Source organism: Tupaia chinensis, unplaced genomic scaffold, assembly GCF_000334495.1.
Source record: "Tupaia chinensis unplaced genomic scaffold, TupChi_1.0 Scaffold000340_1, whole genome shotgun sequence".
In the NCBI taxonomy this organism is placed as follows: Eukaryota; Metazoa; Chordata; class Mammalia; order Scandentia; family Tupaiidae; genus Tupaia; species Tupaia belangeri.
This window is the reverse complement of record NW_006159834.1, coordinates 1,481,850-1,500,971: the sequence shown is the minus strand read 5'-3', so window position 1 is coordinate 1,500,971 and position 19,122 is coordinate 1,481,850. Positions and strand designations below refer to the sequence as shown.

Here is a 19,122-nt window from a genome sequence, read left to right as displayed (position 1 = left end):
CTGCATGGGGGCCAGCAGGTGGCATGGTGATTAAGGTGCTGGAAACCGATATGGCCAGGCACTGTTCAAGTACTAAGCCCGGTGGCTTGAAAATCATGCCAAATACATGTGCACGCCCAAAATCCTGAGGGGAATGGAGAAGGGATTGTAGCATGGACACACCCCTGCCCCCGAGGGGTGATTTCCCCTATCTCTCTCTTAAATGAGCACACATACCCTATGGCAAAAAAACCCTAATTAACAATAAACAAAATCTGTTCAGCGTTATTCGAACTAAGAGAACATTAGAACTATACCAATAGGACTCAGCAGATGTAATGGTTACATCGCTGGACTCCCACATGGTTGACTGTGATTTCAGGACTGGACCCAGTGGCTTTTAAAACTCATGCCAGGTATGTTTGTGTGTGCCCAAAATCCTGAGAGGAGAATGGAGAAGGGATTGCAGCATGGCCATCCCCCCCGGGGGGAGGGGATTCTCGTTTTCTGTCTGTCTCTTGTCTCATTGGTGAGCACACATGCCCTATAGCAAAAATCTCTTTAAAAACAAAAAACCAGCACTGTACCAATGTAAGTTTCTTATATTTCCACTAACTAACCAAAAATTGAATCTAAACAACACACTGTTGGTGAGCCTGTGGGCTCTTGTGCATTGCAGGTGAGAACGCACGCTGATGCAAACCTTGAGGGACTAATGACACCGTGTTACACACCTGCATTTTAACCCAAACCACATTTCTAGGAGCTTTACCCTTAAGATGCATGAAATCACAGCCATGTAAATTACTCGTGGCAGCACTGTTTGTAATTACATGTATTCGAATGTACGTGGATAGGCACAGAACGGCTGAAGCAGCTATGGTACAGAGACAACAGAGTACTGTTTCCCTAATTAAGTGTGATGTCCGTGCACGGAGTGGAGCCATTTCCAGGACACAAGGCCAAGTGAAATAAGCAAAGTGCAAGAGTATCCAGAGCATGTCATCCTCCTCCATAATAAAGAAAAGGAAATAAGATATACATGCATACACACTGTTGTACAAGGAGTAAATGATAAACCAGAATCAGTTTGGTTACCTACAGAAAGCAGGTTGGAATGGGGTAGAAAGGACAAGAAATGAGAAAGAGAGAATGTCATTTTCCTGAATGTAACTTTATAAACCACTCTAATCTTTGGAACCATGACAATGCTTATGCATACAAAGAAAAAGAGAAGGGATGGGAAATAGAAAACAAAGGCCAGTGCACTGCTAACAGCACTATCTGAAACGGAGCAATCACAAGAACTGAGGTGTATTCAGCTTGCAGTCCAGAGGTCCCAGGTGAAGGGGCTGAGGTCTGGTGAAGACACACCGTGGAGGGAGGTCTGGAGCAGAGCAGCAGTCTAAGGATTCCTGTCTAGTCTAGTCTCCTTCCCTTCATCTAAACCCACCAGAACTCAACCACTGGGCCTGCCCTAATGACCTCATCACACCCAAGCCCTTGGATGTCAAGAAGTGTTAACACTTTTACGATACAACCATGTGCCAATACATGAATTTTGGGGGCACATTCAAACTGTAACAGAAGAGAAGAGAAAGAGGGAAAAGGAAGGGGGAAGAGAAAAGAAAGAAAAGGCGAAGAGAAAGGAAGAAGAGAGGAAAAGAAGAAGAAAAACAAGATGATGGGGGCATGGGAACCTAAAGTGGAATATGCACAATAACAAATGAATCAAACAGCATTTCAAACTGATAATTAAACCACACTGGGCCAGCTGGTGGCAGTGGTTAAAGCGGCTGGATCCCACATGGCTAGCCGAGCAGCCCAAGTCCTGGACCCGGCAGCTTGAAAATACACCAGATGTGTGCACGTGTGCCCCAGATCCCCAGAGGATAAGGGACTGCAGCACAACCAGCTCCCGCTTGGAAGTAATTTCTCATTTTTTCTCTCTCTCCAGTGAACACATGTGTCCTATAGCAAAAACTGCACAAAAAAACAAAAACAAAACGCCCACTGAAGGCCAGGACAGATGGGAGAACTAAAGTTTGAAACAGTTATTTGAACTATGTGGCCTCAAGTCTAAAAACAAAATAAGCTCTAAACATATATTAAATTCTATTTAGGAAGGTTTTCTTTTAGTCAAGTCCAGCAATCCTCAAGCCACTTTTTGCATATTCCAGGATTGAAGGAGTAAGTATGTTGGTCGTGACTGCATCCTTCTCGCTTAAACTACATAGAAAGGAATTATATATATGGGAAGGAAGACTTGATGCTGGGTTGGAATTTAAGACACCTGTTTTACCTCAGGAATTTAGGTGTATATGCATTTAGGGTTATAGAAAAATGTATGTATGTACATACTTTATTTTGCTATAGGGAGCATGTACGAGAGAGAGGGGAAGAATCACGTCCACAATCCCTTCTCCTCCATCTTTACCTCTTACTGGGATTTGGGCACACAAGCCTGGTCTGTTTCTCAAGTTGCCAGGTCTAGGATTTGAACTGCAGGGTCAACCATGTGGGATCCAGCTGCCTTAACCACGAGGCCATGGAGCCGGCCCAACATTTCCATTTCTTAGCTCTGTCTGCTGTGAGAACTTAAAAGTAAGGATACCCTAGTGGCAATAAACACCAACAGCCCAGATCTTGGTCACTAAATTCCACTCTCCATGATGGGAATCAGGGTTCTATGAAACTGCCAATTTCAGGGCTAGAGCAGGGCAGGAATGAGATGAGTCAAGATAAGACTGGGAAATCCTACGTAGCCCAAAACAAATTCCACTCAAAAAACATTTTATGTGTTAAAAGGAGAAGCCAGCTTGAAGGAGCTCCCGTTGACCAAACTTGGGACAATGTGAGCACTGAAATAAGTAACAATAGTAAAAGATTATTACCAGTTGAATAAAACAAATCATGAATCTAGGGGGAAGCTCTTATAACGAGAAGTCAATGCATACAGAGAGGACAGTAACAGTAAAAAAAAACCCATCTGGGCAATCATCATAACGGATTCTGGCAAGACTATCAAGAGGTACTAAAACTTGGTGGGGAGGGCCAGCAAGTGGTGTGGTGGTTTAAGGCACTGGACTCCCACATGGCCAACTGTGGTTCGAGCCCCAGACCTGGTAGCTTGAAACTCACGCCGGGTGCATGTGTATGCATGCCCAAGATCCCAAAAAAAGAGAATGCAGAGAAGAGATTGAGGCATCATCATTCCCCCTGAGAGGTGATTTCTCACTTTTTTTCTATCTCTCTCTGCCTCTTTGGCAAGCACATGAGCCCTATGGCAAAAATCTCTCTTTAAAACAAACAAAACTTGATGGGGAAGGGTTGAGGAGAAAACAATGTATTTACATGGTATCAGAAGTTCCCCTTTAAAATTGCTTGGCACAAAATAGAAATCAGCTTATATTGGAGAAACTTGCAGATATCACCAACATCAAGTAATGAAAGCTACCACAACCAGTACGGGAGCACAATGATGCCATCCGCTCCCTGGTATGAAGTCAGAGAAAAACCTATGATTTCTGCTGTATTCTCACTAAAGTGCATAACCTGCCTCTGACCATGAAACAGCTTTATTCGAACTCCAACTGAGAAGTAGCCTACAAAGTTACTGGCATGTGCTCTTCCAAAATGTCAATGCGCTAAACAGGAATGTCTGAGGACTTGTCCCAGATTAAAGGAGACTAAAGGGATGTAACAACTGAATGTGACATAAACTTTTCATTTATCGAAGTTTCCATCTGCTATCAAGGAACACAGTATCAGATGGTAACAGATTGTACAAGGGTATTAATGCTAGCTTTCTGGTTTTGGTCACTGCATTAGGGATGTGTAGGAAAATGTCCTTGCTTTTAGGAAATAAACACTGAAGATTGTTGGGGAGGAACCACACTAAAATATTTAGGGCTAAAGGAGTATCAGGTCAGCTCACTCTCAAACAGTTCAGGAAAAAACTTGGATGGAAAGAACAGTGAGGTAAACGGGACGAAGTGCAAATGTGATGAATCTGGGTGAGAGGAACATGGAATGAGCAAGGAAATAATAGTAAGGCCTCGAGGGATGTAAGGCCCTGGAATTAGGCCTTGAGAGAGATACAGACTTGGAACATTAGCTATGCTTATGTGATCTTACAGTTCTCACAAAATCGAGACACTCTCAGACTGGCTGGAGCTTTCTGGCCTGTAAATGAATTTACACCATTCAGAGGCAAGGCCTGCACTAAAAATTATTAACCAATGCAAATCCTTGAAAAGAAAGTAAAAGGTTAAGAGTGAGGAAGATCAGATAAAAACTGGCCTCAGAGAGGTACCTGTATGCAGTCTCAGAGATGTCCCACACCTGTCTGAAGTGAGTGCTCAAGGACGCTTCTTAACAAAGAATTCACTAACCAGCTGACATTAAAACCCAAGTCCCCTAGGTAACACAGGCTGCACACCGTTCATTTTAACTTGACCTCTGACCTATAGCTATGCTACTGAAATGTGCTATCTGTGAAACAAAATGCTAACCAATCACTTAGGCTGTTTTTGCAAAACAATGTCATGAGTTCTCAGGAAAACTCCTCAGGGCCATTTTGGAGTGCTGATTACATCTAAGCCTTTGCTCACAAGGGCTCATTCTCAGGCTTTAGCTTGAATAACCTCAGCTTACTTGACAAACATGGGCCAGACTCCTTTCGGGTTGATGGGAAATTCCTTATATTAATCTTGGACGTTTTTCTGTGTAAATTTTGAATTATATACAAATGAAATTTAAAAATACTTACCTAAGTCTACAGACAGATAATTCTAATTACTAGTCTGGAATGAAATCTATCCAGTTAAGATCCTAACCTACATTAAGGAAAGCCACATGGACCTCAGGCATTAGGGACAAGCAACAGTTCTAGAGGGGAGAAGTGCAGTGCATACAACACCGTGACTGGGTCCTCGGAAAAGTCACAACGTATTTTCTCATGGATTCCTATGCAGAAATTCATTGTGACTTTTCTAATGACCCAGTATTTCAATGGAGAAATATTAGGCATTTCTGCATATGATGAAGCATATAATTAACAATGAAAATTGTCAACTTTTAGCATCAAATAACTTTACATTGAATTGCATAAGGCCAAAATGCTTAGAAATACTAGGGGAAGAAGAGCTTATCTAAAAATCTATGAGAGCAAAAGCTTTATTAGGAAAGATTTTTATTCTTGTTACCAGTGTAAACTAGCACTCAAAAGAGTGTCTCACTTATCGTAACCATTTAATAAATGTATAAATTTAAGACTGACACATTACATGGATTTGCAGATTATGATCATGAGGACAGAACCATTCTGTTCTCCATCGTCTATTCAACACACCACAGAATCTCAATAGTATGTGCTGAATTCTAAATAGCAAAGCAGCTTTTCAATACTTGTAGGAGATTGAGTAATGAGAACCAACTTTTGGTGGATCATAATTCTAGTGGGATAACAAAGGAGTATGTATATTCCTTCCACCTTCTTAATGAATAACTTGACTTTATGTCATATTAGAATAAGGTACATCAGGATTTTCTGTTAAATAAAACAAAGTATTCATGCTAATGCAGATGACAAGTCTGTCATGAGCTGAGTGGTCTCAAGTAGGCAACTAGTTTTGTAATCATGGTTCTAACCTACGGCCCCCCACACAAGAAACATATTCCCCAGAGAACCCATCTGAAATCAGCATTATCACTTTGAGCAGGTATATTAATTACTTATTGTTAACAGTACCATCAGTAAGGTAACTCAATTAACTAGAAATATATTTCATATTTACTTTAGCACACACAACTAGAGACTAAATTAACCAAGTATACACAAACAGGACATTTTTGAGATTTTCTTTTGCTTTGCCATAGGGCACGTGTACTTGCCTGAGACAGAGGGAAAGTGAGAAATCACCCTCCTCGGGGGATGGCCATGCTGCAAGCCTTTCTCCATTTTCCTCCTGGGATGCTGGACATTCATGTACAACACACCTGGCGTGAAGTTCAAGCCACTGGGTCTAGGACTTGAACTAGGGTTGGCCATGTAGGAATCGAGTGCCTTAACCACACCACCTGCTGACCCCAAGAGAATTTTTATGATCAAGATGGTCAACTGTCATAAACTGTTTTATAATTTTCATAGGCCCACATTATCAGAGATTACTTTTTAAAAAAATTTTGCAGGAGGGCGCACGGGCTTGCCAGGCAAGAATAGAGAAGGTGGAGGGAGCACCCTCTCCAATGGGGCTTGGTCACACTGCAATCCCTTTCCTTGCAGTTCTCCCTCCTGTCAGGATTTCTGACACACATGCACGTGTCCAGCGTGTGGAAGCCACCAGAGCTAGGACTCCACCTGTGCAGAGTTCATGAGAAATTCGGCTTCTTTACCCACCAGGCCACAGGGTTGGTCCACCAGGGACACTTTTTATAGCGTTTTTTCCAAACTGCAGTTTGTGACTAAGTAAAGATGATTGAGACCAGCATTAAAATAAACAAGGGTGAGAGGAACGGACTAGCAGAGAATCTCAGAATGTATCTGTATGGTAATATCCGGCACAGCTTAAGGAAACTCTTGCTGTGGTATACACACATAAACTGGGTCTCAATGGGAAATGTATCCGTTATTCATGGTGCAGGTTGTTTCTTTAGAACTCTTTTCAGTAGAACCTAAACTCATCTCTAGACAGATCTGGTAGCATTCCACTCAGGTATGTTGTATTATCAACTTCAACGGAAAGAATGGCAACTTTATTCCACATTCTGCTCTTAATGTGCTTGCTCCTCAGATCTCTGTCTGAAAGTAAAATTCGCTGCCATTCAAAACATGAAAAGATCACTGGAGAGGCAATGGGCACAGTGCACCTGTCCAGTAGGACCGTGAGACAGAAGGAATACTCTATCGGCACTGTCTAAAATGACCATTAGCCCCACGTACTGAGAATCTGAAATGTGGCCAGTGTGAATGAGTGTTATCTAACTAAAGTGGTTTTATCTCATTAAACAGCCACATATGGATTGAAGCTATTGGATGGCACCGATACAATGATGCCTCATTAGGTTCAGAATTTGGTACCTGGATCCCAAGGATCAGCACCTGACTCACTTCTCAGAAATGCAGAACTATAGGTCTGACCCGGACAAACGAAGTCAGAATGACAAGCTGATTCCTATACACAATGACATCTGGTCTACAGGACTGGTTCTCAGTGGGCACAGGACAATGAAAAACACAGTACCATTGCAAATTTATGGGGCACCTTGGTTGGGATAACTTCTGTTGGAGTGCTTCTGGCATTACGAGGGATGAGCAGTACAGAGAATAGATCTACACAACTGATGTTCTAAATGGTATTCAAATTCAAATCATTTTTTGAAAGAGGTTTCATAGGTTCACCAGAGAAAGATGGGGACAAGGAGTGAGAAAGGACACCCATTGGGGATGGTCACACCATAAACCCTTCTCCAACATTTCTCCTTTCAGGATTTTGGGCAGGCATGCACATGCAACCAGCACTGTCTTTCTAACCTCCGGGTTTAGGACTCCAACTAACTTCACAGAGAGAATTCAGTCACCTTAACCAGCAAGGAAGTAGATGGCCCATTCATGTACTTAAATTAGAATATAATTCCATTATCCAGCACCAAATATTTTTCATACTTTAATATATGCTAAGCTTCCCAGAGATACTACATGCAATTTTAGAAAAGATGTATTTTTTTTTTTTTGGTCTAGAATATTACTAAGCATTTAACACCATTTCAGAATAACTCACTGAATAGCCTACATTTAAGAGTTGTCTCCGGGGCAGGCAGATGGCATAGTGGTTAAGGTGTTGGACTCCCACCTGGCCAAGTAGCTTGAAACTAATGCCGAGCATGTGTGCACATGCACCCAAAATCCCAGGAGGAAAATGGAGAAGGGATTGTGGCAAGGCATCCCCACTGGGACGTGATTTCTTACATTCCCTCTCACTGTCTGTCTGTCTGAGGCAGGTGCTTTATAGCAAAAACATTAAAAAAAAAAAAAAAAAAAAAAGTCCTGTGGTCTGGTGGCTGGGGAGTTGGATCTCACATGGGTGACCAAGTTCAAATTCCAGCCCTGGAGGCTTAAATGACATGTTACACGCGTCACATCCTGAGAGGAGAAATGCAGAAACGACTGAGGCATGACTGTACCCTGTTGAGGAATGCTCTCTCTCTCTCTCTCTCTCTCTCCCTTTCCCTCTTTCTCTGACAAGTGATGTGCCCTCTGGCAAATTTTTAAAAATAAAGAAAAATGAGTAGTCACATTTAGGCTGTCCCCATGGCCCAGTGCTTGAGAGCTGGATCCCACATAGCTGACCACAATTCAAATCCCATCCAGAACACACTGGATGCATGTATGTGTATGCCCAAGATCCCAGCAGGACAGAAATGGAAAAGGGACTGTGGTGTGACCACACCCATTGAGAAGGATGTTTTCTCTAACTGGGTATCTCTCTTCTCTCTTAAGCAAGCACTCATGCCCTCTGGCAATTAAAGAAAAAAAAAAACTAACATTCAGATACTAGGTCCTGTTCAATTATCAGACTTCATTAAGCAATTATGCTTGAGCTAAAATAAGTATTAAAATAACTTTCACCTAAGTTTCCCTATTATTATCTCTATTAGTTTCTAGTTACAGTTTTATAAGTTATATTACCCATTAATTTCACTTTATGATATTAAACTTGTTTTTACATGTGGGGTGCTTAGTCTGAAAGATTTAAGAGCCACTGATTTAAAGACTGATGCACCCACTATCAGCTAACCAAATTCATAGACTACCTTCCAGGGCTCTATAAAACTAAACAGGACGTAAAAGGAGACTTCAAAAAATCTGTGGGAAAGAATTAAAGTATTATTTGAGAACAAAACCTTAGAAATCCTCCCATAAATTTTTCCATAATTTGCATATTCCATTAACTTTTGAAAGATACCCCCCTGCATCTGATATGGGGGATAATACATCACTTAATTCCATTAAAAACTATTATACTGGGACCTGCAGTTGACATAATGGCTACGTCGCCGGACTCCCATGCAGTCAACTGTGGTTTGAGTCCCAGACCCGATGGCTTAAACTCACACTGGGTGCGTTGTGCGTGTGTGCCCCAAGATCCGGAGAGGAGAATGGGAGGAGAAGGCAGTGTGGCGTGGCCATGTCCCCTGGGGGGTGATTTCTTGCTTTCTGTCTATGACTTTCTGATGAGCGCATGCGCCCTGTAGCAAAAACTCTCCATTAAAAAACAAACAAAAACCTTATTATACTAAGAACCACACAGTACACCCTGAGACTATGAATTGTGTGGAATCTAAGCTTAGAACTCAAAATGTGGTCAATCCTCCATCAAAATTAAATTTATGGCATTGCAATTTGCTCACTTCTTTAGCCTACATCATCAAACTTTAAAAACACAATCCTGTAAAAGTTAGAGTCACACAGGGTGCTGCTGTATTACTTACTCTACAGGTGTTCTTCTGATGCTCATTAAAGGCAGCTGCACTGCACCATGCTCTGTACACGCACAGGAACTCCATTAAGTCTCAAACCACCCTCACATCTCAGGCACATTTCATATGTGTGGAAACTGGCTTAAAAAGCTCAGCTTGGGACCAGCAGTTAGCATAATGGCTATGTAGCTGGACTCCCACGTAGTCGACTGTGGTTCGCAGCCCGGACCCGGTAGCTTAAAACTCACGCCGGGCGCGTGTGCATGCATGCCCAAGATCCCGAGAGGAGAATGGAGGAGAAGGGATTGCGGTGTGGTCATCCCCCCTGGGGGGTGATTTCTCACTTTCTGTCTCTCTGTTTCTCTCTGTCTGTGTGGCAAGAGCACACGCCCTGTGGCAAAAACCTCTCAAAAAAAAAGCTCAACTAACTGAGCCAGCTCATGGTACAGTGGTAATGCACTGCTCAAGAGAAGTCAGATTCCACAGGGCAATCCTGGTTCGATTCCCTGTCCAGTCAGCCTGAAACAGAAAGGGCATGTACATGAGTGCCCAAGATCTGGAGGACTGGAGGAAAGAGATCATGGTGCGACCAGACCCTGTGGAGGGTGCTCATCTCTCTCTGTCCCCTTCAGGAGCATATTCCCAGACACTGTTACTGTATAAGAAAGCAAGTTCAACTAACTTAACTAAGCTGAAACAAGTAAGAAACAGATCTACCTCTGAAGCATGTGTACACTTTTCTGGAAGAAGTGGTTGTTTGTTCTTTAATCTGTGAAATTTTTATTGGGTCCTGTCTTCCTTGGGCATAACCTGCTAGATAAAAACTGTACCACAATGGCGGCTGTCCAAGCATGAAATCCCTGAGTGAACTGCTTCTTTTCATCTGGTCAGTAGAATGGGCTTCAGAGCATGTTGCTCACAAACCTTACTACTGGTTTAATCTTTTTCCTTACATTTCTCCCTTTTTTTTTTTTTTTCTCCTTGAGAGAAGGAAGAAACAAACATACAAGTCCACCACAACCCAGCAAATACCTGTACTTTTAACAATAGAGGAAACCCATTAGCAAGACTGTCCTAAAGAGCGCATAAAGCTTTGCTGGCTGACAAAGAAACCACCTGGAACCACTTACGGTGAAGAACTGTGATAACATAAGCCCCAATATTTGCCACCTTGAAAAACTCCAGGTTACCTGGGCTCCGTCCTACGTGTAGAAAAAGAACACCTAATCGGCAGGTAAACAACGAGCACATCTGAAGGCAGAGGTAAAAAGTACAAAATCAGTTGGGACAGTGTATACGGTAAGAACCCGCCTGGGCAGAAACAATCAGGAGGCAAATCTGAAACTGCAAACACTGCTTAGGTGGAAGGTGAGAGGAAGCCGACAGGATGGTTATCAAGTTTAGTTAATATATTTATGATAAAGCTGACCCAAATGGGAGGGTCCTGGGTTCAAGTCTAGAAACCTCCCTGAGTGTACGGAGCAGACGTGGGCCCAGGATCTAGGGCTGGCTTAAGCTGGGAGTGGATCACGGCATCAAGACCCTAATTGGGGTCTATCTGTCTCTCACTTGTGGAAGAAATACATAAACTTAAGAAAACATGCTTAAAAACAAATCAACTCAAATGCCAAACAGTTCTTTTATGAAAATAAGCATGAGTTTTGGGAATGCTCTCATTCAGAAAACTGCTAAATTAATTACAATGCTTAAAAATAAATGAAATTTAACATCACTACTTTTGATTCAAGCTTTTTCAACATTTATAGGCTTAAAACAGAAGTAGATACTAGCTAATTGCCTACCTTTGGGAAAAAGTACAACCTAGCAAATACCTGTACTTTGAACAATGTTGGCTTATTAGAGGAAATTAAAAGCCAGTCAGAAAAATATGAGGACTCAAACTGCACACCTCGCGATGCAGCCTGCAGAACACCATGACTGGGCAGGTGATGGCCTGTGCGTGAGGACTGGAACGGCCTGGGTGTCAAAGGGGCACAGACTAACTGCCACTTGACAATGCTGAAGAGCAAATTGTCTTCTTTACACTTGAGAGTGCAAAGATAAATCTACGATTTACACCCAAAGTCGGTGAAGGCAAAAATTCCAAGAGGAAAGAAGTTAGTCCAATGAGAGATAAACACCCATATAAGAGAACACGAGACAGTAAAAATAACCCATTCAACACCCACTGTGGCAAGTGCGCATATTTGCACACACATACACCTGATGTACGTTCAGAAAATTTCTATACATTTACAAGAAATATGAGTGGTACCTTGAAAAAGAAGAGTGGGATGGAAGAAACGGGAAATTTTCACCTTCTACCCTCTGTAGAGAAGAAAAGTAAATAAGCATGTGTTATGTTTGGTCAAACATTAAAGAAAGAAAATGATGGGCTGGTATTGTGGTTAAGTGGCTGGAGACAGAACCAGTACCTCTAAATCACACCAATGCAGATAAAATTACATTTAAAATATTAACGTATACTAAAAAAAAAAAAAAAAGTCAAATGAATGGTGAAATATTTAAAAAGTACAATCACACGGTCAAACAAGAGCACAAATCTATACTTGGACAAACATTCAGAGTTTAGTAATAGGAAGTAGGAATTCAGTCTTGCAAAAGCTAGACCTCATTCTAGCCTGAGGTGTGTCTAGACCTCAAATTCTCCTGTAGTGCGATCTATTTAGAGTGTGGTAAACCTGAGTCTTCAGAACAACCAACCTCATTTTATATTTACTTCTAAAGCATATAATCCTCAGTAATATCATAGTTCTATTTCAATAACAAAAGCTATTTGTAGAACTCCATGGTAATATTCATTTTAAATCCATGTGTACTTTTAAAACTTCTTTTACAGCAGGGCTATAGTCCATTTTCTTTTCAATTTGTATACTGGTCTTAGAGTTATGTCAAATAACAGAGTTTTCTTTCTAGAAGTCAATCAGGCCTAAAATACTGAATGTGTATAAAGAGGGTTTGACTGCGAGTGAGAAAATTCAGTTGTTTTCTTTTTTTCACTGCTCACGAATGAAGACAAGCCATAAGAAACTAATTAGAAGTAAAAGGCAGCATGGACACTTGTCATTAGCTTGTTTTAATTTTTTAAATGTAAAATATCACATTATAGTAATGTCTTACTGAATTAATTTTTGGAATGCAACTGGCAATGTCAGCTCCTACCAATTTGCACATCTTGCTTTATTTTGCCATTTATCTTAGAAGATAATATAGGATACAGAAACTCTATATAAGAACGTACTCCCATTATACTCCTGTAAATTCCTTAATATTTGTCTGCGTTCTCAAACATCCCCCAAATGACCAGTCTGTTAATAACAGACTGAGCTGAAGGAAAATTTCTATTACACATTGACTATCACTAATCTAAAAATGTGAAGTACTCCAAAATTTCAAACTTTTTTAGTGCCAACAAAACACGGGAAAATTTCAAGCCTGACCTCATGATGTACCATAGTCCACGAGCTAGCAGGTGGTGTGGTGGTTAAGGTGCTGTATCCCACATGGCTGACAACATGGTTTAAGTCCCAGACATGGTCGCTTGTAAAACACACCAGGTGGATAGATATGCATGCCCAAAACCCCGAGAGAAGAACTGAGAAGGGATTGCAGTGAGGCCATCTCCCATAGGGGGTGACTTCTCACTCACTCTCTCTCCAGAGTGCACATGCACTATGGCAAAAATCTAAAAAACAGAACAAAAATACTGCATAAAATTAGTTACCGTTAGGTTATATACTTAAGGTGAGATATATACCAAACATAAATAAAATTCATTTTTAGACTTGGGTCCCATACCCAAGATATCTCATTATACATATGTAAATATTCTGCAAACCAAAAAAAGCTGAAACCCAACACATGTCTATTCCCAAAGCATTTCAAATAAGGGATACTCAACTTGTATCAGTTTTATTACCAAAAGAAGTAAAACAGATAAATGTTTATATTCCCGACTTACAAACTGACTACACTCTAATGTAATTTACTATAGCTATAAAATGGGCCCTAATTAACGAGAACATACAATGTGATTCAGGGTCTCTGGAACCAAACTTTCAGGACTAATACACACATCCTGTAACTTACACTGTAAAGCTCTTTAAACCCTCAAAGTTTCTGTTTCTTCATTTGTGAAGTAGGGGTCACGGCCCTGGCATCTCAAAGGACTGCTGTGCCCACTCATGTGCAGACAGCGACTGGGATGCTGCCCGACACATGGCTGGCACTCTGCACGTCCTAGTTACTTAACCCTTACAAGGTACACATCAGATCCTGCTGCAGAACTGGGATGTTACCATTCAATCTGCTAAATGAAATATGTCACATCCCTACAATGAACGAAGATTCATCCATTAAAGATGACCTCAATTCTCTATTAAGACAATCTATCTCTAACATCCCATTGAACAGGAAGGGAGAAGTTAGAAAATCATACACAGTCTAATGTTATATTCAGAAAAGGTGCTAATAACGTTATAAGAAGTTCCAAGTCACTGTTTGATGTAAGTGGCAACTGCCAAAAGTGATTCGGCACAATTAATTGAGCATCTTTCCCTGAACCTGGGAAAAAAGATTGAAAATAAAACTGTGATTCTAAAGTGGTAATGATAAAGATAAGCAAATGATGCAAATTACTTTTCTTTAGTATATTTATGTTGTTGCTTCTTAAAACTGGGCTGTAGCTTAGAAATAAGAGAATAGAACATTATTTCCTAACATATATAATACTCTGATCCTACCTGTTACCAATGTACCAGCACTATTATGTCTTTTAAGCAAGCTCTTAAAATGCACACAATCATACCTGTCACAGACAATAAATCCACTTAACCAATCAGCCAAGCTTAAACAGCACATACTAGGCACAGTATACCGAAGTTATAAACACAGAAGAGTCAATATTTCTTGAATACTGGACAAGGGATGTTTGCAGTATCGAGAGTATTCAGATGGCAATTTGTAGTACCCCTTAAATGGTTTGAAAATTCTACAATAGTATCAATGCTATTAATTTCATGTTTATTTTACATAGGACTTTTGTGTAGTTTATCAGTTTTAAAAGAATTTATAATCACCATTCAAAGACAAATTTTCGTCTCAACTAATGATCTGCATTCTGCTACTTGAAGTTCAAGCTTACCCTTTCGACTATGAAAGCCAGACTTCATTTCACATGATTGAACTGTTCAGTTACATGTAAGAGACAAAGCATGTTCAAGTCAGCTTTCAAATGATGCCCACAAAGAACAGATCAAGCTTTCTAGTTTACATAAATCCATACAACTTACCAATATATAAATGTCTTATATCTCTTTTCTATTTAGAATCAACAATAACATTCCTGAAGTACATCCCCAGCACTTGAACTTCCTCATCCTATCATTCTGACACTTAGGTAAGAACACTTCATTCCAATAATCAACCAGGTTTTATAACCACTGTTCCTAGCAATCAAATGATGATGGGTCAAGATCCCAATTCTCATGAGTTTTAACGTATTAAGAGAGCATATTATTTACTTAAGTCTAAAGGACTATGCCTTAATTTAAAAAAAAGAAAAAGAAAAAAGATAGCCACATTGATTTAATTCCACATATGATACTACCTATTCAATTTATTAAAAATTATAATAAACATAATAATCAAACTAGTGCTCCAAACTTAGGCTGTTCATGTGGAAGACACTACAAGAGAAGACACAAGAGACTGCCTTGCAATCAGAAGTACAAGTTCCTTCTATAGAGATGGAGAAATAAAAGGACAAATCTAGGTGTCTAAAAGACAATTCACTGTACACATTTTATTTACAGTTTTGTACACTGTCTTATGAATGGGACCGCTTTTCTATTTGAGCCATTTTTAACCAAAGCAAAATAACCTAAGTAATACAAAGTGTTAAAATACAGCATAAAGATACAAAAACAGACATACTAATTCTAGTTAGGAATGTAATTATGATGTTACATTTTTTTATAATCCACAATTATGTTTAGGCAATCACACAAACATAGATCACTGATTTGAATGAAATGCATAAATTTGTAGCAAAGTTTTATAGATACAAAAAACAAAAAAATTACCAAAGAATGCACAAAATTAATGTTTATTCCACCTTTGTGTCATATTCCTGGATCCTTCACCAATGTTACATGAGGAAAAAAACAAAAGCAAAACAAATGAAAAACTGAAATCAGAATCACTAATGTTATCAAGTAGGGAAACAAATAAATTAAAATCTAGCAGCCATCAGCAAGAGTACAGCAAAGATGATGCTGTAAAAAGAAAACAAAGAAATTGCTAGAAAACTGTATGCATCATACTCTTTCAAACCAGCAAAATATGCTCCTTAAATACAATGGAACATAAATTTTTTTCCTGTAAGGTATAGAAATACAAGTTCTTTTTTGAATATTGTGGATGGATAAAATGTGTTTGTAATAGTAATTCTACTAAGCTATTACAGAGACTACGTGGGAGTCCAGCGACATAGCCATTACGCTAACTGCTGGTTCCCTCTACTCTGCTTTTGAAGAGGCTTGTTTCAGCTCCCAAATCTCGATTGCTTGATGCAGTCTCCTATGAGAATACTCGGAAGGTGTCTTCTTAAACAACAAACTTATTTTTAGTGGTGGAGCTGCTCTTAGTAGCTGTGTCAGCATGGGACTGATAACCAATCACTATCTTTGGAGGAAGTCCTAACCTTTCCTTGTATACCCTCCTAGAAGAAAAGGCAGAAAAGTGGTCATTAATTTCTATTCAATAATCAAACAAATAAAATTCAGTATTAGTTTCTATATGAAAAATAACACCTGGACTTGAGAAACAGGAAACTGCACACCCTTTTCCATTTTTCACAACCTTCTCCTCATATTCATAACAATCTTTGTTCATCACTTAACACATACTTGAGAACCCATCAGGAATATATCAGGTACTATGAGAATTATTACTAAATCAACAGAGCAGGACAGTGCATAAAGTCACGGAGTTTATAGTCTACTAGAGAAAATATAATCAGATACATGTAATGGAGGTGTATCACAACTAGACTTAACCTACACAAAAATCAGTAACATTTCTATCTTCAGCAACATGTAAGTAACATATATAACATTTTGTTCCAAATGTTAGCATATGAACCCTAGTAAATATTGTATATTACTACATGACTATATTTACAGTATCTTTTTAAAGGAATTATTTAATTTCACCTATTATTATTTTAAGTTGACCAGAGAGAGGAGGGGAAGGGGAAGAGTAACAAAGCAAACCACCAGGTGTGGGACTTAAACCATGGTCAGTCAACGGGAAGTCCAGTGCCTTAAACACCATGCTACCCGTGCTGCCTCCATACCTATCACTAACAAGATTGTACACATAAAAATTAAACGCTTTGAGGGAGATTTATATTTTCACAATAATATAAATGATTTCTGCCTTACACACCAATTCTACAACCTAATGTTCAAATAAGATGAGATTTTTTTTTTTTGGAAAGGTTTTTGCTATAGGGCGTGTGTGCTCACCAGACAGACGGAGAGACAGAAAGCGAGAAATCACCCCCCCGGGGGGATGGCCACACCGCAATCCCTTCTCCTCCATTCGCCTCTCGGGATCTTGGGCACACACGCACATGCGCTTGGCGTGAGTTTAAGCCACCGAGTCCGGTGGCTTAAACCGCAGTCGACTACGTGGAAGTCCAATGACATAGCCATTACGCTAACTGTGGGTCCCAGATGTGACTTTTTTTTTTTTAAAAGAGATTTTTGTTATATAATGTGTGTGCTCGCCAGAGAGATAGAGACAAAGACAGAAAGCGAAACGTCATCCCCTCCCTCGCCGGTGGGTGGGGGGGAAGGGATGGCAACGCAGCAATCCCTTCTCCTCTGTCCTCCTCTCAGGATCTTGGGCACGCACGCACACGTGCCCGGTGTGAGGTTTAAGCCACCGGGTCCAGGACTCGAACCACAGACAACTATATGGGAATCCAGCGATGGAATAACCACTACACCACATGCTGCTCTTGCAGTCACATCTGGGATCAGCATGTGGTGTAGTGGTTACTCCATCGCTGCATTCCCATATTTGGTGGGAATTTGGTGCATGCCAAACAGGTAAGTATGAGGGCTGTGACAGAGTAGAAGGAGGAGGTCTAATCTGAATTTGCAGTTTGAGAAATCTCCCCTTTATAAATCATGAAGCTTAAAGTATAATGTTGAGAGGACAGACTGTGGGGCTCTGACTCATAAGAAAAGTATGAGAAATAACACTGACGAGGTCTGGGGATCTTTATTCTAAGGGAAAAAATGCCAAAAATCCAAAAATAAGCAGCAAGACTACATATAAATTTGAAAAAGTCACATCTTCATGAAAGTAAATCCTCCAGTGTGATATATATACACTAAGAGAGTTTTTCCATACTTTACCCATCACGGCATAATAGTTATATTGCTGGACATAATCGACCACGGTTTGAGTCCTGGACCTGGCGGCTTAACTCACATTGAGTACATGTGTGTGTGCATGCCCAAATCTAAGAGGCAGAGTGGAGAAGAGAATGCTGCATGACCATCCCCCCGGGGGGTGACTTCTCACTTTCTGTCTTTCCAGTGAGCACAAGGGCTCTATAGCAAAAACCTCTCTTTAAAAAATTTAAAGTCAAATTTCACTAACTTAAGTGTAGTAAAAAGAAAATCCTAGGGAACCAGCCGTTAGCGTGATGGCTATGTCGCTGGACTCCCACGTAGTTGACCGCGGTTCACGTCCCGGACCCGGTGACTTAAAACTCACGCCGGGCATGTGTGCGTGCGTGCCCAAGATCCCGAGAGGAGATTGGAGGAGAAGGGATTGCGGCGTGACCATCCCCCCCTAGGGGGTATGTCTCGCTTTCTGTCTCTATGTCTCTCTCTGTCTGGCGAGCGCACGCACCCTATAGTGAAAAACCTCTCAAAAGAAAAGAAAAGAAAAGAAAAGAAAATCCAAGTTAACATTGATATTTACTAGGGAAATATCACTGCCAATTTCAGCAAAGAATAAAATTTACAAACCAAAGGTTAAAAACAAAAAAACCTGCACAAGTGGGTTTTAAATATGGACAAAAACTAGGGGCCGGCAGGTGGCATAGTGGATTAAGGGCGCTGGACTCCCACATGGCCAACCACAGTTCGAGTCTCGGACCTGGTGGCTTGCTTTCTCACTTTCTCTCTCTCTCTGTGTGCCTTCCTGGTCAAATTAAAAAAAAAGAAATAAAATGAATGAATAAAATTTTTAAAAAAATATGGACAAAAACTAAGCTGTCACTAAGATTCAATGAAAATTTTATGTAGTATACACAAATGCTGAAAATATACATAAATCATTTGCCAATTATCTCCCTGAATGACTGAGTATGTAATTAACACTTTTCAAAGTAATATTTCAAAGTAACATTTTTTTCAAATAATACTTTTCACATTAAAAAACTCAAAATCTCAGGATCAACAGATGGCGTAATGGTTGTATCGCTGGACTCCCACATAGTCAACCGCAGTTTGTGGTCTGGACCCAGCGGCTTAAAACACATGCCAAGTACATGTGTTTGCTTGCCCAAAATCCCAAGAGGAAATTGAGGAGAAGGAATTCCAGCATGGTCATTCTGCC

The 19,122-nt window shown here is 40.3% G+C and overlaps 1 protein-coding gene across 1 annotated transcript in view; it reads right to left on the bottom strand.

The window, feature by feature from the left end:
- Window positions 1–16,026: 16,026 nt before the first annotated feature.
- The window catches only part of EIF4E (eukaryotic translation initiation factor 4E), a gene marked incomplete at its 5' end in the record, with an annotated part of 50,206 nt that continues 47,110 nt past the window's right edge, over window positions 16,027–19,122 (bottom strand). The window contains 1 exon segment of the mRNA XM_006152176.3: window positions 16,027–16,201. Coding sequence (XP_006152238.2) covers window positions 16,087–16,201 — 115 coding nt within the window.